Source organism: Micromys minutus, assembly GCF_963924665.1.
Source record: "Micromys minutus genome assembly, chromosome: 25".
NCBI classification, from domain to species: Eukaryota; Metazoa; Chordata; class Mammalia; order Rodentia; family Muridae; genus Micromys; species Micromys minutus.
Genome location: NC_137960.1, coordinates 2,928,802 through 2,949,415, shown reverse-complemented (window position 1 = coordinate 2,949,415; position 20,614 = coordinate 2,928,802). Strand labels below are relative to the sequence as shown.

Below are 20,614 nucleotides of genomic sequence, written 5' to 3'. Positions count from 1 at the left end.
GTAGACAAGTTCTGGCTCTGTAGTCCTATCTGGCCTGAGTAGACCAGGCTGTCCAGGAACGGACCCTTCTGCCTCGGTCTCCCTACACTGGGATGACCGGGACCACAACGCTGAGCTTTACAGTAGATTCAAGGTTAAAACTGATGGACAGGTTTGGTGTCACACAGAACCAGAACATGGGTGAAAGAAGCGGGGCAGAGTTGCACAGAGAAGTGACCAGGACCCACAGCACCTTTCCCTGTGCGCAGCCCACCTTGGCTGCGGTCAGTACATCTGGTCTCCACGCCCACAGACTCTGCTCCGAGTGAGCACTCCATGGCTGACAGCCCATCTGCTCTGAGGAGGATGCGTGGTTGACCCGGTGCAAACGCAGCTCCGCAGCTCCGGAAGGTGACTGGCAGGCATGGATACCGGGTTTGGGGCTAGGGCACCAGTGGGTTGATGCTGCGTCCACAGAACGTGGCGCTGCAAGCGTGTCCTCCAGTCGAACCCGGGACCGGGGTCCTTGCTTGTTCCTTTCCCTCTTCCTAGGCAGGTTGCCTGCTTGAGATTTTTGTTTTTTCTTTAAGCCACATTGTGCTACAGGAGATGCCTCCTGCTTTAGTGTCCCCCACCTCCACCCCGAACTCCTGCATACTGTCAGAACTTTCCATAAATCAGCACATTTCAGGACTAAGAGGAAGACCAATGAGGGGAAAAGAAGCCCTGAAAGATGGCTGGGGAGTGGGGGTGCGGTGGGAAGGGGAGTGGCTGGAGAGTTTATGTTTCTGAGAACCGGGAGGAAACTTAAAATGTTGTTGGAGGACTGGTGAAGTATCTGGCACCCAATGCTAGGAGATGCAGATGTCTGTTGAAAGAACGAGAACACAGTGACAGAGGTCAGGAGCCCTTCTCCAGCGGTGCACAGGACACATGTTGAAGCTGTGAAGGTTGAGTCCCTGTTGCAAAGGGAGAAAAGGAGTCAGTCTGGAGGACAGGACCACAAGACAAGCCAGGGATGGCCATAGCCCTGGGAATGTTTCAGGGGATGATGGACCTTTCTTTGGAGTGTGTCTAGAGCCCCTGTTTCTTTTTTAGTAATTAAAAAAAAAAAAAAAAAGTTCGCATGCATGGATGTGCCCCGAGCCTGTGAAAGAGAAGGTGGTGTGGAGTTACAGTTGTGAGCTATCATGTGGGTGTTGAGAATCCAGCTCCGGGTGGTCTGGAGGCAGTGAGTCATCTCCTGGCCACCCCACTGGGTTGTTTCTTTTCTGTCAGCTGTTGGAGATGGGTAGTGAGGGCCCAGGCATGTCTGTGACAACGACTTCCCTGCAGGTTCTCCTAAGGTAAAGAGGGCTTTGCAATAGTCATCATGGTGACAGAAGCAGATGACCTCATTCATGCTGAGTGCTAGGCCTTGTCACAGGGATATCAGAAGGTGAATGGCCAAGGGATGAACTACGCGGGGTCTGGGGGCAGGATGTGAGCCACTACAGACAGGGAGAGGTACAGACACATGGGGCAGGCCACGGTGACAGCTTCCGAAGAGCCAGCTTCTGTGAGGGAAGTTGCTCAGAGAAACAGCTTTTAGTTGAATGTTAATGGTGATGTTCATAAGGAGGTAGGGATAAACAGAGCTTTCTGAAGTAGCTGAGCCTCCACCCTCAAGCGCCCTTCACTCCAGGTCCTTTGCTTAGTTTTGACAGTTTTGAAGGAAACATTTTCTGTGGGGCTTGGAGAAAATCTTCAGCCGACCCTGGTCAGTGACAGTAAGGTAAGGGGTGTTCTTGTCCAGGGTTTAGGGACCACCCCTTTGCTCAGGTTTTGGTTTTTCTTTTACAGCTATCCTTCCAGAGATGACTTCCCCTCCATTGGCCGAGCTTCCCAGGTGCCTGGGTACCAGGGAGGCCCCACCTGGTGTCAGCAGGGCCCTAGTAGCTGGGGTGGGGACATGTCAGCTGACTTTGCCTCAGCTTGCTGAGCCTTAGTTTATAGGGTAAGAAAGGGCAGCCAGCCAGGTGTCCCACCCTGAGGGGACACACACGGAAAGTGATCTGCAGTAGATTCCAGCCCTGGGTAAGGGAGTCCACATGGTGAGCAACTACTTCCACTTAAGATGTCTACGGGCTCCTCCTGACCTGTACCTTATGTTCTAGAAGGTGGCAGGGTGACACCCTACAGACTGCCTCCTTGGGGCAGAGAGGATGCCATACCAGCTCTTCACCTGCTGTGTGCCAAAGGCAGAAACTACAGCTGTCTCCCCTCCCCCAACCCCAAACCTGGTCATAGCCTCCTCCTAAGATGTAGCGTGCTGTCACTGAGCTGAGCCACCCAGCTCTGCCCCATGGTTAGAGGGTCACACATGGGTCAGAAGCACAAGGAAAGCACTGCTGTCTGTTCAGAGCCTTGTTCTGAACAGTGGCCCAGGCGTGTCCTGGGGAAATTTCACCTGACGAGAAGTTTCCAGGGGAAGGAGGTCAGCCTGTCATTCCATCCCACAGGTCCAGAGATCAGAGTGTGTGTCGTGAGGATCTGATTTCCTCAGGCTTGGTGCCTGGCCCTCGGTCCCCACTGGCCCAAGCACTCCTGTTTGCTGACTTGTAAACAGGGTGTATGGACAGACTTGGTGTCAGGACGAGAACAGGCACAGGGCTGCTTTGCTGCAGGAGTCACTCCCTGTTCCTCGTGGAGAAAGCTGAGAAAGGAAAATGGGAGGTGGGGGAAGCACCTTCAGGAGAGAAGCTGAGGCAGCAAAACTATATCACAAGTACAGCTGTAAACTAGAGGCCTTCGGACCCACACCCCAGGCAGCCACGGCCCATAAGGCTGAGGCCCAGAGACATTAAGCTGGCTGGAGTGGGGTTTCCCAAGCTTCCCCTGTGGGCTTGGCTCTCCCTGCCCTAGCCACTAGCTGTCTGGACATCCAGAAAATCTCACAATCAGCCAGACAGTAGAAAAAATACCTTTTATTAATTATTAGGAATAAATCATTCATTTAATGCAGGTGTGTGGGAAAGCGAAGTGCTTCCATGTCGATGAGGGGAACGTGCAGGACAGTGGCCAGAGGGGGACGTCCCCATTGCCCAGACAGCAACATGAAGAGAGTCACAAAAGTATCCCCCTGTGTCTCCTCCCATCTTTGTCCTTCCAGAAGAGTCTGTGGTCCCTAGAGGTGCCAGGGCATCTGGAAGTGCTGGGCCGGGAGTGGAGTGCAGTGTGTGGCCTCAAAGTTGTGTAGATGCTTCCGGGCCTGAGGAGAAGAGGCGGAGCACGTACGTGCAGGGCAGCGTCCCCAGAACCCACCAGTCCACCCCACAGAGATCTCTCCTCCCCCAACTCCTGAGCTCACCAGAAACAGCGCCAGCTGCCTCCGTCCATCTGCACTCATGTCTTCCCCTGCGGAGACAAGTCCTCAGATCCCCGATCTTCCGCCCAGGACGTCCCTTCCCTCTCCGCAGCCCTCCACGCCCGCCATCCTTACCCACAGTCCAGGGGAAGTCAGGCCCATGCTCTGTCTGGTAGGAGCGAAGCACAGACACACACCAGTCCTCCTCCACCTCCCAGCGACTGTAAATGGAGGCTGTGGGGCGGGGTGGGCGTCAGCAGGCTCTCCTCGCCTCTCCTTGCCTGGCCCTGCCCACCAGCCTCCAGATACCTCACCTTCCTCTAGCTGGGAGGAGGCCTCCAACCACTGCCTCACAGCTCTGAGCCCTTCTTCCGCCATCACCCTAGGGTACCTTGGGAGGAGCACAGGTGGGACAGAATGGAACCAGTGCGCCTCAGCCCGACCTCATCCTTCCCTCAGGTGGCTGTGAGCACTGAGGCTGGCATCCCACAGAGCTCACCGGAACTGCAGGAGCTTCAGCAGGAGGTCATTGCCTCTGTTGGACATGATGTCCTCAGGAACCCTGGGGGCGACAAGAGTTAACCCTAGTTGGAGGAAGCTGGGTCCATGGTGGACAAAGGTGGGAGAGAAGGCAGCACCCAGGCACTCACGTGGTGGTGATGATCTCATCCTTGGTTCTCCGGACCAGCAGCACAGGGCCCTGGAACCTTCAGAACAGAGCAGCAGGGAGGGAGAGCTCAGAGAGAGCCAGGCCACAGCTGAGGCAGGAGCGACAGATTTAAGAAGGGCACAGGCTCAGTCTAGCCCTGGTAACCAGGCTTAACTTCATTGCCAGATCACGAGTGAGTAAATTCAGGGTCTCATACACCTGGGAAGGGTTGGGCTAGCTAGGGTAGTGGCAGGGTCACTTGGGTGTTGGGCCAGTGGCCGCCTGCTGACACTTTTCCCTTTGGCACAGCTGAGCACCCCAGGGCACTGTGGCCACCCTCACCTGCACAGCTGCTCCGAGTTGTTGAGGTTGAGATGCTGCCTCACAGTCCTGGTCACCAGGGCTCCTAGAGTGGGACACAGTGATGGAAGAGATGAAGAGTTCGGCTAACAAAGGTCCCCATCGTCTACTGGGTAGGGAAGCCCTGCTTCTCCTCCCACATAATGACAGCCCCCAGTCAGAAGAACTGTGCTGCCACCCTCCTGGGAAGAACCCCTTGGGAGCTGCACTCACGCCAGCTGTCCGGCATGACCTTCAAGGCCAAGGGCACCAAGTCATCGAAGGAGGCATCCAGGATAACAGCACTGATGTCTGGGTAGGACATGGCTGCCCAAGTGGCTAGTAGCAGAACAAGAAATAGGATTGGGTCCCTTCATGTAGGACCTACCCACTTCCAACCTCTCTCTCTAAAAGTCTTCATCCACCCCTCCCTGGAAGCCACCCGAGCCTGTGCTCTTATCTGCTGGGCAGGGGCGAGCAGGGGAGGCAGGTACCAGTGAAGCCTCCAATGGACCAGGCGTAGATGACAATGTCCTGGGGCTGGAAGCCCAGGCGGTGGATGGCAAACTGAACCACCACATCCATGGCATTGGCCTCATTCTGTGGGAATGGTACCCCCTGCAGGAAGACAGGCAGAAGCAGAGAGGGGTCAGCCAGAAGACAGCTTATCTAATGTGGGCCCTTTCTGCAGCCACCCTGTAACACAGATCATGTGACCCATTGTGTCCCTGACTGCCATGGGAGGAGGGGCTGCAGCTCCTCAGCACCCAGGTCACAGGCACCAGTTTCCATCTTCCCATGGCTGACCAGATTCTGGAAAAGAACAGATCTTCAGAGAGGGTCTCACCGTGCTTCCAGCAAAGCCTGGATGATTCCAGCCCAGGACAGAATATCCAGCTGTAACAGAGGGAGAGGGAGGGGAGTCATGCAACTGTGGTGGGGCAGGAGGACAAGTATGCTTAAGCACAGGCAGCCCAGGGAAGGAATGTATGGTTAACAGGGCGGAAGGGAGTGGACATTTCCTCAGAAGTGAGAGACTTGGACCTCACCCTGATGAACTGGAGGTCAGACCTGGGGAGGTCACGTGGGAGGAGACATATTCAGGTCCAAAGGATAGAGATAAGAGGTATGAACAACTTGCCTACCTTCTAGGGGTGTGGAGACACAGCCCACCTCATAGAATCCAGCATTCCCCTCACAGCAGATCACCTGGGGAACAAACAGAAGGAGGACTGGAGGGTTTTGGGGTGGGGCAGTTTATACAATATCGGGCAAAGGGACTGTGCAGCAGGGTCTCAGGAGACCACTGAAGCTGAGTTCAGACCACCAGCACAATGACCACTTCCCCTGGGATGCCACCAACAAATAGGATGGGATGAGGGGGCTTATGGACAGCTGGGGGTGGAACCCAGAGCCATGTGCACACTTTTCTTCTCACTGCCCTATATGGTGTTCAAGCTGAAGCTTGGGGATGGTGACAGAGGGCAGAGCCAGCACTAGAACCCAGTCCCTGGCTGTGGGTGTTTCCCCAGACCAGGGCGGCTTTAAGAGCTCAGCTCAGGCTGCAGCACATCACTAGCTTTGAGAGCACCGATAACCAACCCCATCTGCAGAATTCACAAAGAGACCACAGGCTGGTCTTGCTTGTGTCAAATGTCATTTCTGTTTTCTTGAGGTAGGGTCTCACTAGGTAGTTCAGGGTGGCCTAGAACTCAAAATCTTGCCTCAATCTCCTACATCACCATCCCATCTACTATAAGGTCAGGCCTTGAACTCCATGTGTGTCAGATCACCTTAAACGTCAGCACCTTCTGCCTCTGCCACCTCAGCCCTAGGATGACAGTGTGCACCACACCTGGCTTTGTGTGTGCTTCCCAAACACTAGGCAGCTCTCTACAACCCTACTCAAACACCAATCCTTTCCCCCCCATGATGGTGCTGGTGATGAACTTCTGTTGGGGTGCATATTACAGTGACATCCCCAGTCTGCTATGATGCTCTCATCTTTAAACTTTTGCTTCCTTTTTGAGACACAGGCTGACCACAAACTCACCATGTAGCCAAGACCCTAAACTGTGTGTTTGTATGCACGTGTGGATGTGAGAAGGAAACCTCCAGTCACCCTTTGTCTCTGACTTCAAGGCAGGGTCTTTGTTGTGTGTGCTGTGCTGCATACACCAGGCTGGCAGAGAGCCCAGGGATTGTCCTGCTCCTCCCACAGGAATGCTGGGACTACGGGTGGTCACATCAGGCTTTACACAGCCTCTGAAGATCAGAATCTGGTCCTCTTGCTTGCATGGTGAATACTGCACCCATGGAGCCATCTACCTAGCCCTAGCCTTGAGATGGTCCTCCTCTCTCTACTCTTGGGTGCTGGGATTACGGGCACACAGTCCAGATACTGGGCTGGGGAAACTCAGGGCTTCATGCACTGAAAACAAGTACTCTACCAACTGAGCTACCTCCTACCACCTACTTCCCTCAGAGCTTTCCTATGAAGAGTTCCTTGGGTGGAGCTGGGAAATGACATTTTTAACTGTGGTTCCACAGGAAGCCTGTAGTACTGGGGCCCCAGAATCTCTACTGCCACCCCCTTTGGCTCCCTGCCCCTTCTCACCAGCTTCTGCCCCTGGGGCTCAGCTGTCCCCCGCCGGTCCACAAACATGGTGTCAATCTCATTACCATCACAGGCGAGCAGTTTTGCACGACGCCCATTACACTGAGCAAGAGAGATGCAAAGACCTGGTCACGAGGGGCAGGAGGCCACATCCCTCAGAGGATGGGGTCGGCAGCAGGTTGGGGGCCTCACCTCTTCCACCAGTCGGGCCTGGCCCTGTAACAGCACAGGCATGAGGGCCTTCTGGAGCAGGTACACGGAGCCTGGGTACAACATCCGGCGCCCCAAGGTGTGCGCCACCAGATAGCTGTGGGGAACATGAGTTAGTGAACCCCAACCCTAGCAGGGCCCAGGGATTCATCTCAGCCCTTGCATTCAGACTCTCAGTGCTGAGCAAGGTGAGCCTAGTGTCTTCTAAGCTTTTCTGTAACTGTCACTGTAAGATGTCCAGTTGAGGGCTAGGGTCACGGCTGAGTGGCAGAGTGCTTGTCTAACTGCTGACGAGGGCTGAGGCTCACACCCTGCCTGACACCAGGGAGCACACTGCCATCACTGACACCAGGGAGCACACTGCCCATCACTGACACCAGGGAGCACACTGCCATCACTGACACCAGGGAGCACGCTGCCATCACTGACACCAGGGAGCACGCTGCCCATCACTGACACCAGGGAGCACGCTGCCCATCACTGACACCAGGGAGCACACTGCCCATCACTGACACCAGGGAGCACACTGCCCATCACTAACACCAGGGAGCACGCTGCCCATCACTGACACCAGGGAGCACACTGCCCATCACTAACAAACACCAGGGAGCACACTGCCCATCACTAACACCAGGGAGCACACTGCCCATCACTAACACCAGGGAGCACACTGCCCATCACTGACACCAGGGAGCACACTGCCATCACTGACACCAGGGAGCACACTGCCCATCACTGACACCAGGGAGCACACTGCCATCACTGACACCAGGGAGCACACTGCCATCACAAACACCAGGGAGCACGCTGCCCATCACTGACACCAGGGAGCACGCTGCCATCACTGACACCAGGGAGCACGCTGCCCATCACTGACACCAGGGAGCACACTGCCATCACTGACACCAGGGAGCACACTGCCATCACTGACACCAGGGAGCACGCTGCCATCACTGACACCAGGGAGCACGCTGCCCATCACTGACACCAGGGAGCACACTGCCATCACTGACACCAGGGAGCACACTGCCATCACTGACACCAGGGAGCACGCTGCCATCACTGACATCAGGGAGCACGCTGCCATCACTGACACCAGGGAGCACACTGCCCATCACTGACACCAGGGAGCACACTGCCCATCACTAACAAACACCAGGGAGCACACTGCCCATCACTAACACCAGGGAGCACACTGCCCATCACTGACACCAGGGAGCACACTGCCATCACTGACACCAGGGAGCACACTGTCCATCACTGACACCAGGGAGCACACTGCCATCACTGACACCAGGGAGCACACTGCCATCACTGACACCAGGGAGCACGCTGCCCATCACTGACACCAGGGAGCACACTGCCATCACTGACACCAGGGAGCACGCTGCCATCACTGACACCAGGGAGCACGCTGCCCATCACTGACACCAGGGAGCACACTGCCATCACTGACACCAGGGAGCACGCTGCCATCACTGACACCAGGGAGCACACTGCCCATCACTAGGCCAGGGAAAGAATCCAAACTCAAACTGGCAAATTAGGGACTGCTTGGATATGTCTTGAGTTTTATGAGATAATTTCTAGGTACAATAAATAAATGCAACTATTAAATATCATTCTGTTAATGCATAAAAATACAACTTATTAAAAGTTCTAGGGTCAACAAGAGGACTTGCTGGGTAAGCCATTTGCTTCCAGGTCTGACACCCTGAGCTTGTTCAATCCTCAGGTTCCGCGTGGTAGACGGAGGACCCCCCAAGTGTGCCATGGCATAGGAGTGCCCTAACTACAAACACAAATAAATGCATGGAGAAGTCTAAGTCCTCAAATGGACCAGGTGGTAACTGCTCAATGGCAGAGCATTTGCCTGGTGTGCACAAAACTCCGGGTCCTATCCCCAGCACCACTAAAAACAACGAAATGGTTTAACTCACTGAAGTGATTTCCAGACTAATGAGGCAGGTATGATAGCACACACCTATACTTTAACTCATGGGAGGATCAGGAGCTCAGGGCCAGCCTTAGCTACACCATGCATTCAAGACTAGCCTGGACTGCATGAGGACATATCTCATCTGGTGTGCTTATGTATTCAGATGCTGAGTCCTGGGGCCGTGTGGCTATGGGCACTGCGGTGTACTGTGAAACAGTCTCGACAGGGTGGGGCCGCAGGTAGAGACCACAAGGAGGACAGAGGAGTGGAGAGGCAGGTGGACTATGAGCACATGGCCAGAAGAAGCTGGTCCTGAGGACACACATGGAACAGAACAAGCAGGGCGACACTCACTTGGCTAGTAATGGGGCATTTATGTGGTCATTAGTAGCCTAGCCCAGTTATAACAGCTCAGAACCTGCTCAGCTGAGGCTTACAACTTGTTAATAAGAATACCAGGTTTCTGTGTCTTCTGTTTGGGACACAGGAAAGGGTGGGGAAAACAAAACAACAACAGAAAACCACCCATGAAAATACTTCTATAAAGATCTGTAGCCTGAAAGATACCAAACTGGGTCACACTCTTGTCAGGGCAGAGATAACGCCAAGGAGCTCCACAGATATTCCTGAGTGTGAGAGCTCATACAGAGAGGTTAGCCGTGCGTCCGGCCTCACTGCACCTCCCTCCAGCAATCCCTCTGAAACCCTTGGCTGCTTTCCCTTTGGATCAAACCAGGATGTCAACAGCCAAAGCTAAGTCAGACCCCTTCCTTGGTGCTCTAGAACCTGCATTGCTGCTGTAAGGTGAGTATTCAGCAAGGACGGGTGGGATCTATGAGTCCAAGGCCAGTCTGACTGTGTCAACACCCACCACTGAGTTTGCTGGCAGGTAAAATACAAAAACCAAAAAACAAACAACTGGCAGCTATGGTGATTTGAATAGGAATGACCCCACAGGGAGTGGCACTATTAGGAGGTGTGGCCTTGTTGGAGGAAGTACATCACTATAGGGGTGGGCTTTAGGTCTCAGATGCTCAAGCTATGCCCAGAGTGGCTCACAGTGGCTTTCTGCTGCCTGTGGATTAAGATGTAGAACAGCTGGAGAGATGGCTCAGTGGTTAGGAACACTGACTGCTCTTCCAGAGGACCTGAGTTCAATTCCCAGCAGCCACATGGTGGCTCACATGAGAGCTGATGCATTCTTCTGGTGTGTCTGAAGACAGCAACTCTGTATTCATACATAAAATAAATAAATCTTTAAAAAAAAAAAAGCACTCTCAGCTCCTCCAGCACCATGCCTGCCTGGATGTTGCCATGTTCCTGCCATGATGATAATGGACAGAACCTCTGAACATGAAAGCCAGCCCCAATTAAATGTTGTCCTTTGTAGGAGTTGCCGTGGTCATGGCGTCTCTTCACAGCAGTAAAACCCTAAGATACAGCTAGTTCATCTCAACAATCCCAGTGAGGCAGGCTAATCAGATGGACAATTCTACACAGGAGTGAGCAAATGACTGCCCTGTGCAGTAAAGGCAAAAGGATGTCTCTCCACTGCAGCACCTCTGTAGATGCTGCGAGGTTTGCATCAGCAGGCCCACTGGCATCTGGTTCTCCATGTGCTCCCCTGAGACCCGGGCCTCACAGAGCCTTCCCCACAGGAGACAGAGCAAACAGCAGTAGGCCCCACAAGTAGCAGCTACTCTGCATCCAAGTTCGCAGTCCAGGGGCCTTGGTCTGTTTCCCCTCACCCCAGCTGGCCTCCCATACCCCAGGTTCCTACCTGGTGATTTGACAGGGCAGCTTCTTGACCCTGTTGAGAAATGTGTCTGCTGTTCCCCGGTGCAGAGGCTCTGGACGAAGCAGGGCCACACCCCTGCGGGAAGGGCCACCTCGGGACCCCTTCCTGAGGAAAAGAAAACCAGAGTCACAAGTAGTAGGCCTGAGACTCAGAGTGGGAAGATGATGCCAAGGAAGGGGAGGAGTAAGTAGCGGGGGCCTCACCGGCTGCTGGGCTCCTCCCAGTGGAAGTCTACTGGCCAGCTCCTGAAGTCAAAGTTATAGTTGGCCAGCTGTCTCTGTAGAGAGAAGTCAAAGGAACGGAGAACTGAGAGCCAAGGGGGGAGGGGCCCAGCCACCTTCCCTATGCAGGATGCCCCCACATCACAGGGAGACCAGGTGGGAGTCAGCGCCCTCTCACCTCTAAATGGAAAGGTCTATTATGACCACAACATGGGCACAAGGCAGCTGTCCCCACCACTAAGCTCATCTACCCATCTCCAGAACTCTTAACCCTGCTCTCCTGAAAACCTAAAGCTGGGTAGGGTGCTTGAACAATTTCCCAGTGAAACCAAGAAACTGTTAAAAAGTCAGGCCTAGCAACATATGCCTGCCAATCCCACCATTCAGAAGCAGAGGCAGGACTGCAAGTTGGGGCCAGCCTGGGATACATAGTGAAATTTAAGGCCAGCCTGGGATGTGGACTGAGATCCTATTTCCAGGACAAGTTTTGGTAGCATACACTGTGACCTCACCCAGGAGGCAAGAAGATCACCAGAAATACCAGGTAATCTTGGACTACACAGCATGACCCTGTCTTGGAAAACAAACAAATAAATAAACCAACCAACCAAACAGAACAAAAACCAAAAAACCCAAAACACAGAAATATCTAAGGCTGATCCAACCCAAGGGCAGTGCTTCTACGTGAAGATGAGGGAGGGGGAGGGGCGGCTGTTATATGACCTCCCATCCTGTCTACAGAGAGGGGCCCAGCACAGAGAGGGCTGTACAGAGAAACCATCCTTATCTTGGGGAAAATAATAAGGAAGGAAGGAAAGAAGGAAGGAAGGAAGGTAGGAAGGGACGGATAAGAGAGAGAGAAATCCTGTAGCACACCAAACTGATGGTCCCATGACTGAGAGGCAGGCAGGCGTTCATGCCCACAGTAGATTCTTTTCCTTTCTTACAGCCCCTTGTGCCACTCCCTGTTATCAGAACATCCAGGGCCAGGGCTACCCTGGGAACCATCTGTGCCGCGTCTCCATACTGCACTGGGCCACATGCTGTGGGCAGTAGGGCTGCGTCTTCATAATCCACTGTTCTCCCCCACACCCAGAGCTCCAAGGTCTCTATTTTGAGAATTATTTTTATTTTTTGCCACAGAAATGTGTTTGACATTTTCAAAAAATAACTTGCCTAAGAATGAGCAACAAAAAAACCCCAAAACTAGGAATGAAATGGAGAGGCACATTTCAGCCAGGCTCTCCTGGAGCCTGTGCCAGGTCCGCCCTTAATCACTCTGAGCAGCCACTTAGCCTCCTCTTTCCCCTTTCCACAGATGTAAAGTTGGGGGTCACCATGCCACCTCACGTGGTGCTGAGAGGGCCGGAAAGGGTGTGTACAGCCCACACAGTGCCTGTGCCCCGCAGTGTGATGACAAAGCCTTGTAAATCGTTGACGGGGTGCATGACCAAGTGAGGCCATGGTGACCATGGCTGTGTGATCCCCTCACACCGGGAAGCCTCACCGCCCCACAAAGATAATCACCCTCCAGTAACAGCAGACCTGGCACAGCTTAAAGGACACTGTGCCCTGCTGGCACTGTCTGCTGCTGGGCACAGGGCAGGACGCACCTGCCCATCCTGTTCCAGCCTTAAAGCCAGTGTGGTGTTGGAGGCGTGCAAAGAGGCAAGGACAGAGCCTCTCAAGGCTGCGGCTGCTTCTGTGTGTGTATGATTGAGCATGGCAGCGGGGAGGAAGGACAGTTCACAGAAAGGGCACGGCAGGGTGCAGCAGACACACAGACACCCTCTCTAGAACCTCTCACCTTGTTTTCTGCAGACTGGTTCCTATGTGTGGCTTCCAAGATGGTGATGAACTGTCGGTACTGGGGGTTGGTCCAGCGGCCGATGCCTAGAGAGAGAGGACAGAAACTGTCAGGGAAACTGGGAGCAGATGCCTAGGAATTAAGAGAAGAGCAGGAGGCCCCAGGAGGAGGAGGAATCAGGACCTCTTATGTGGGAAACAGAACTTCTCTTTCCTACACACAGCAACTGGCTTCTGGAGTCTTTTCCTGAGTCCCAGGTTTATTGTTTTAATTAGCATTATTGTTGTTATTACATTGTGTGTGTGAGTGTGTAGGTGTGTGTGTGTGTGTGTGTGTGTGTGTGTGTGTGTGTGGATATCAGAGTCGCTTCTCTATTCCCACTGGGATCTTGGAGGGACCAAACTCAGTCACCAGGTTTGTGCAACAAGCCCGTGCACCTGCTCGGCCGTCTCACCGGCCCTCCCTGGGTTTTGATGCTGTTGTTTTTGTCTGAAACTTGGTCTCGTTATGTGACTCTAGCTGGCCCGGAGCTCATTATGTCATAAAGTCTGGCCCAAGAATCACCTGCTTTAACCTCCCACGTCCAGAGATTCCAGGCATGCACCACCACACCACACCCGACACTGCTTTCTTCGGTTTATTTCTTTTGTTTTGAAACATGGTTTTACTCTGTGTCCCAGGTTGGCCTACAACTCATTATACAAGCTAGGATGGCCCAGAACTCTCAGCAATTCTCCGACTTCAGCCTCCCAAGGGCTGGGTGGTCTGGTAGTTTCTTTCTCTTATCTTGCAGATCACCTTCCCCCAAGTTAAAACAGTCTGCAACCTTACCACTCCCCTGCTAACAGCAGGCTTTCTTCCTGGCGTTTTCCCTACCTCTGCCCTGGTGCCAACCCCGGTGTCAGGACTGATGCCCCTCCTCTCTTCTCTCCCCCCACAAACCAGCAAACATGAGATGACGGTAAGAGAAACAATCAGGACCTCCAGAACTTGAACGAAAAACTGAGAGGTAGGAAGTGAGCAAACAAGCGTTCAAGCCAAGAGTGTTTCACGTGGAGCTCACGTCTATGCCAAAATGTAAATGCAAATGCAGCAGAGTGTGGTAGGGAACACCTATAGTCCTGTTATCTACAGACAACATACAGTTAAAAACACAAATAGGGAGCTGGAGAGATGGCTTCTGCAGAGGACACAGGTTCAGTTCCTCATGTCTACACCTGCTGGCTCACAGGTGCCAACAACTAAATGTGCAGGCTATGACATCCACTGGCCTCTGAAGCAATCTGCACATGTGATACACATAAGCAAATTCAGGGACACCCACACACACGCATTAATAAAAAAAAAAAAAAAGAAGAAGAAGAAAAAAGAAACTGGCCATCTCCTGTAACCGGGCAAGACTGCCAATGGAGACCGACCAGCCACAAAGCCTTTGACCTACAATTTGTCTCGCCTACAAGATGTTCAGGCTAAAGATGGAGCAGTAACTGAGGAAAAGGCCACCCAATGACTGGTCCAGCTTGACACCCATGCCATGAGGGGGAGCCCACCCCTGACACTGTTAATGAGACTCTGCTATGCTTGCAGACAGGAGCCTAGCGTAACTGTCCTCAGAGAGGCTTCACCCAGCCACCCATGCAAACAGATGCAGAGACTCTACCAAGTATGATGTGGAGCTTGGGAATCCTGTTGAGGGGGAGGAAGGACTGATGGAGCCAGGGGGCTCACGGACATCACAAGAACACCTACAGAATCAACAAACCGGGGCCCACGGGGCTCAGAGACTGAACTGCCAGCCAGAGAGCATGCATGGGACTGGCCCTACGCCCTCTGCACGTCTCGTTAGAGTTGTGAGACTCCTACAGTGACGGCAGGAGCTGGCTCTGCCTACACTGTCTACCTTTAGACTCCTCTTCCCTAACTGGGCTGCCTCATCGAGCCTCGACAGGAGATGTGCCTAGTCTTACTGCAACTTGATATGCCAAGGTTGGCTGATATCCATGGGAGGCCTCTCCTTTTCTAAAGAGAACGGGAGGGAGAGTAAATGGGGATGGGGATGAGAGAGGAAAATACTGGAAGGAGAAGAGGAAGGGGAAAGTGTGGTCAGGATATAAAGTTAAAAAAAGAAAAGAGTCATCTCCCACCAGGGGCATCCAACAGCTTTTGAGAGAACCACACTCCTGTGTTCTGGGTCTCACCATATACACACGCCTGTGTTCTGATCTTATTCACCTATTGAGACAGTGGCTCACTATGTAGCCCAGGATAGCCCAGAACTCAACTTCTACCTCACTCTTACCTGAGTCTGGGGTAGAGGACACATGTTCATGCTTCTTCTGAACCTTCTCAAGTGAAAACTGAACGTCTTCCACCCAACAGTGCGCTGTGACCTGCACTCCGCTGCAGTGCCCCAAGTGTGGTCACACTGTGTTATCTCTGTGCATGTAAAGTCTGCAGCCCCTGCTGTCTCAACTGAGGTTTAGGTGGTGTGTGCTGTATTCTTGTTCGTGTACGCTGCTGACCTGCAGTGGAGGATGTAAGGCGTCCGAGGAAGAGCTCACACCTTAGACTGTTCTGTTATTCCTACAGGGGCCAGCTGAAAACTGGGTCTGCAAAAAGTTCTTTTTTTCCTTCACTTAAAAAAAAAAAAACTATTTATTTAATGTATGTGAGTACACTGTAGCTGTCCTCAGACACACCAGAAAAGGGCATCAGATCCCAATACAGATGGCTGTGAGCCACCATGTGCTTGCTGGGAATTGAACTCAGGACCTCTGGAAAAGCAGTCAGTGCTCTAAACCTCTGAGCCATCTGTCCAGTCCCCCTGCAAAAAGTTCCTAATGTTTATCCAGTTACAGATGCAAACACTGGCTCCTCTCTACCTACCTCGGAGGCAGGCCACCCCGGCCAGTAGTAGCAGCAAGGTCCCGGCATAGTGAGAAAATGGCACCACTTTGGACAAACTCAAGTAACCTGGGAGGGAAGAGGGACAGTTACAAGATGTCTCACAGGACCGCTGAGCAGTTCTTCCCAGCTTGTCCACAACCTCTACTCCACACCAGTCTTTGGGTTGGCCATTCTATCAGAAGAGCAGTTCTCAACCTGCACGTTGGGAACCCTTTTGCAAACCTCTATCTCCAAAAAATATTTACAATACGACTCATAACAGTAGCAAAATCAATTATCAAGTAGCAATGAAATAGTTTTATGGTTGGGGGTCACCAGGACACGAAGAACTGCCTTAAAGGGTCGTAGCATTGGGAAGGTTGAGAACCACTGGCTTAGAGGAAAAAGACTCGGGGTAGAAGAGAGAAGTCAAACTCGCCATTCTCATGGGACCCCCTTCCCTTCAGGGAGCGGATTCTCTGGCCAGTGACCTGTCCACTTCCACCCCACCTTCGAAAGTGCACTGACCTTTCCTGTACAAGTAGAAGAAGGCGAAGGGAGAGGAGTAGTAAGAGATGGACCAGAAGACTGAAGCCTGCAGGGACAGAGACAGGCAGTCAGTACGCCTGTGCACACACACTGCTCTGCCCTTCCCAGGCCTGGCCTCTGACACCACACACACAGTAGGGACACACAGTGTGTTAGAGTACAATGGAGGAGGCTGACACAATTTCATCGAGTTGAAAACACCAGCCTCTCTGTCTACTCAAGTTCTCCAAGCCTCCACAATTGGCCCCACTCAAGAGAGTCCCAGGCTTTGTCCCCAAGAGATGGGAAAACATCACCATAGGAACTCTGCCAGGGAGAATAGCTGTCTCTGCAGCCAAAGAGGTTAGTTGCCACGGAGGAAAGGTCACTGGGGACTGCAGGACTCAGAGACCTGCAGATGGTCCCAAGAGTAAATGTGTTATTCTCGGGGCTCAACCTGCTCTGGAAAAGGCTTATGCTACATAAGGAGGAATTCTTAAGGAAGAATGCCAACCGTTTGAACTTAGGATACAATGGTCATCTATGCAAGTTCTGCTGTGCGGAGCCCAGAACACCCTCACCTCCTGTGGTGCTGCCTTCTCCAAGGCTGGAGAGGGGTAAAGTGGAGGCAGCAGCTGGGTTTGACTGGCAGGTGCTGGAGCTGACTTACCAGTGCCAGGATGCTGTCTGCATGTTTCTCCAGGGCCCGAGGCTGATAATACGTATCCTGCCAAAACAGATGGCCTGTTACAGACCTTGCCAGTTGACAGGCCCTTGCTCCCTTCCAGAAGCCCTAACGTGTGCCACCTGGTTCTAGCCTCTCTGGCCATTTCTCTTGGGATATTCCTTCTGCTACTGAGGCTTCACTCCCCTAGCCTGACAATTCACCCCGACCCTGAAAACAATCACAGGGTGCTAGGCTTGACCAAAAGTGAAAGCACCATTTGGAAAACTGGTCCTTTTTTTTTTTTTTCCTCCAAAACCCGGATATAGATATGATTGTGTTAATATGAGGGAGAGGAGTAAGAGGGAAAATGAGAGACTCCATGATAATTCTAACATGGAAGAAATGGCATTTGACATAACTCGGTTCAGAAGAATGTGGCTAAATGTTGGCACTTTGGAAAGGTTCCTAAACATAATTTACAACTAATAAAAAAAAAAAAAAAAAAAACTGTTGGAGGGCAAACAACTACCCTGAAAGCAAGACCCTGGTTTTCAGGCTAGGTTTGGGGGTACAAGGCGCACAAGTGGGAACATGACACGTTGTAATCATTTTTGAAACTGTAAAGTCAGGTTAAAGAGAAAGAGCCTCGGGAAGACATTGGGAGTAGGTGGGCAAAAACCGTCAGTGCGCGCAGGGAACTCCAGACTTAACTGGGACCAGCCATGCAGGGGACGCGGAGGGGAGAAAAGGCAAGCGTGGTGGTGGGCGTGAGGAAGAGTTCCTCCAAAGTCGTCAAGAGAGGCGGCGGCCGGGCCCTGCGTGACTGGGAGGGAGCCGGGAAGCGCCCACAAGCGGACTGCGCGACCGCCGCTTGACAAGCGGGCTCCCCCGTTTCCCACAGTGGGCGCGCCGGGCGAGCACAGCCCAGCGCGGTTAGGACCGTACCATGCTCTCCGCCGGGGGGGAACTCAACTCACCCAGGAGCTGGACGAGGCGGCGGGGACGGCAGTGGGAGTCTCGGGGACGCTGGACGAGGCCCGGTCCGTGTCCCTCTCCCGGTAGATCTTGTAGAGCCGGGGACCGAGGACGCAGCTCAGCAGCTTCGCCATAGCCCCGGCTCCGGCCGCTGTCCCTCGGCCTCAGGTCCCCCGCCGGCCCCGCCCGTAGCCTCCTGGGCGCTGCGTGCGTGCGTGACGTCAGCACGTACCGGCTCGGCCCGTGGCAGGGTCCGGCCTGACTTTCTCGCTGCGAGAGGAGCGTTCCGCTCAGTCGGAGCTCGGCTCTGAGAAGTCTACAGTTTGTCAGCGGCGTTCTGAACGGCGAGAGCTGAGATTAAAGCTTTTAAAACCCCATTTCCGTCAATGTCAGCATGTTCTGGTATGATCGCTTGGTGGGAGTAGGAGCATTTGACAAGAACTTCAAGAAAAGAGGCTAGTGGCTGGATTTGTAGCTCAAGGATAGGACACTGTCTAACATGCTGAAAGCCCTGAGATCTTCCCCCCCCCCCACACACACACACAGAGGAACGGACAGACGCAGAAAGAAGTCTACAGAAGAATCCTTTTTAGATTTATTTATTAATTATGTAGTGTTCTGTCTGCATGTATGCTTGCAGGCCAGAAGAGGGTGCCAAGATCACATCACGGTTGGTTGTGAGCTACCAAGTAGTTGCTGGGAATTGAACTCAGGACCTCTGGAAGAGCAGTCAGTGCTCTTAACCAATGAGCCATCTCTCCAGCCTGAATCCTATTTCTTTCTTAAAAACAGTTTTTGAAAGAAGTAATCCGCCCAGTGTAGTGGCACATGCCTTTAATCCCAGCACTTGGGAGGCAGAAAGAGATGGGTGTGTTAACAAATGGTTCTCTTGAATTTCGGGCCACCCTAGTCTACATGTGTAGTGAGTTCCAGGCCAGTCAGGGCTATATAGTGAAACCACGGTCATGGTGCTAGGGTTGGTGGCTGGAGAGATGACTCAGTGGTTAAGGGCACCGGCTTCTTTTCCAGAGGTCCTGAGTTCAATTCCCAGAAACCACATGGTGGCTCACAACCATCTGTAATGGGGTCTGATGCTTTCTTCTGGTGTGTCTGAAGACAGCTACAGTGTATTCATACATAAAATAAAATTTTAAAAAATTCGTGTGTGTATATATACCACAGTTTAAAAACAACAAAAACAAACAAAACCAAAGTGCTAGAATTTTAAAGGAATGCATCACTCCTGAACCAACCCCCCCATTTTAAAATTACATCTGTGTGTGTACCCCAACACATACACAGCCTGCATGTATGAGAGTTTTACATTCATGCCATTGGCAGAGGCGATTTTATTGGCCTTGTATTGGAGTGGTCATTAGTGGTCAGTGGTCATTCTCATGCAGATCTACAATGGAAAGGAGCTGGTCAGTAAGCTGCACCCTTCCATGGCCTCTGTAGCAGCTTCTGCCTCCAGGTTTCTGATCAGCTTGAGCTCCCATCTTGAGTTGACTGATGAACTGTGATGTGGAAGTATTAGCCAATAAACCCTTTCCTCCCCAAGGTTATGGCATTTCATCACAGCAATATTAACCCAGACTTAGACACTTCATTAGGGCTTCCCCCCCCCAGCTCTTGGTTTTTTGTTTGTTTGTTTGTTTTCCAAGACGGAGTCTCACTATGTAGCCCTGGCTGTCCCGAAACTCACTATGTAGACCAGGCTGACCTGGAACTCATAGAGGCCTGCCTGCCTCTGCCTCTCAAGTGCTGGGGTTAAAGGTGTGAGTCACACCTGCTTTACTTCCACACCACAGTCCATCACTGAAGGGAGTTAAGGCAGGAACGCAGGTAAAGCAGGATCCTGGAGGCTAACGCAGAGGCTATGGAGTGGTTCTGCTTACTGGCTTGAGTAAGCACTCCAGTCTGCTTTCTTGCATCATTCAGGATGACATGCCCAGGGGTGGCACCATCCACAGGGAGCTGAGCCCTGTATACCAATTACTAACTGAGAAAATTCCTTACAGATATGCCTGCAGGCCAATCCTGTGGAGGCATTTTCTGGATTAAGATTTAAGATTTGCTCTTCCCATGGTGTCCTTCCATGTAAAGTTGACATTGAAAACTCGCCAGCTGGATTACCCAAGACACAATCCACATACCACATGAAGCTCAAGAAGAAGGAAGACCAAAGTGCAGATGCTTCAGTCCTTCTTAGAAGGGGAACAAACATATCTACAGGAGGAAATATGGAGACAAAGTTTGAAGCAGAGACTGAACCACAGGCCATCTAGAGACTGCCACACCTGAGTATCCAGTCTATATACTGCCACCAAACCCAGACAATATTGCTGATACCAAGAAGTGCATGCTGACAGGAGCCTGATATAGCTGTCTCCTGAGAGTCTCTGCCAGTGCCTGACAAATACAGAGGTGGTTGCTCACAGCCAACCACTGAACTGAGAATGGGGTCCCCAATGGAGGAGTTAGAGAAAGAACTGAAGGAGCTGAAGGGGTTTGCAACCCCATAAGAACAATACCAACCAACCAGAGCTCCTAAGAACTAAACCACTCTCCAAAGAGGCATGGCTCCAGCTGCATATGTAGCAGAGGATGGCCTTGTTGGGCATCAATGAGAGGAGAAGCCCTTGGTCCTGCC

General features: G+C 52.5%; 1 protein-coding gene across 1 annotated transcript; it reads right to left on the bottom strand.

Moving 5' to 3' along the window:
* Positions 1 to 2,929: 2,929 nt before the first annotated feature.
* On the bottom strand, positions 2,930 to 18,142 carry ABHD16A (abhydrolase domain containing 16A, phospholipase). Its single transcript, XM_080937668.1, has 20 exons — positions 17,964 to 18,142; positions 16,990 to 17,046; positions 16,320 to 16,386; positions 15,792 to 15,878; positions 12,906 to 12,991; positions 11,081 to 11,154; positions 10,860 to 10,982; positions 7,123 to 7,237; positions 6,931 to 7,032; positions 5,459 to 5,522; positions 5,161 to 5,210; positions 4,808 to 4,931; positions 4,548 to 4,652; positions 4,317 to 4,380; positions 3,976 to 4,032; positions 3,825 to 3,887; positions 3,640 to 3,716; positions 3,461 to 3,559; positions 3,329 to 3,375; positions 2,930 to 3,229 (listed from the first exon to the last, which is right to left on the bottom strand). The coding sequence occupies exons 1-20, from the start codon at positions 18,093 to 18,095 to the stop codon at positions 3,146 to 3,148; spliced, it is 1,677 nt and encodes a 558-aa protein (XP_080793794.1). The 5' UTR covers positions 18,096 to 18,142; the 3' UTR covers positions 2,930 to 3,145.
* Positions 18,143 to 20,614: the final 2,472 nt, after the last annotated feature.

Bases quoted from the DNA above. Each gene is read 5' to 3' on its own strand.
- ABHD16A (XM_080937668.1), bottom strand. From the start codon at position 18,095: ATGGCGAAGCTGCTGAGCTGCGTCCTCGGTCCCCGGCTCTACAAGATC. The intron at 15,879-16,319 runs GTCAGTGCACTT...CTTCCCTCCCAG, and splicing joins CTTCTACTTGTACAGGAAAG to GTTACTTGAGTTTGTCCAAA. The intron at 11,155-12,905 runs GTGAGAGGTTCT...TTCTCTCTACAG, and splicing joins ACCAGTCTGCAGAAAACAAG to AGACAGCTGGCCAACTATAA.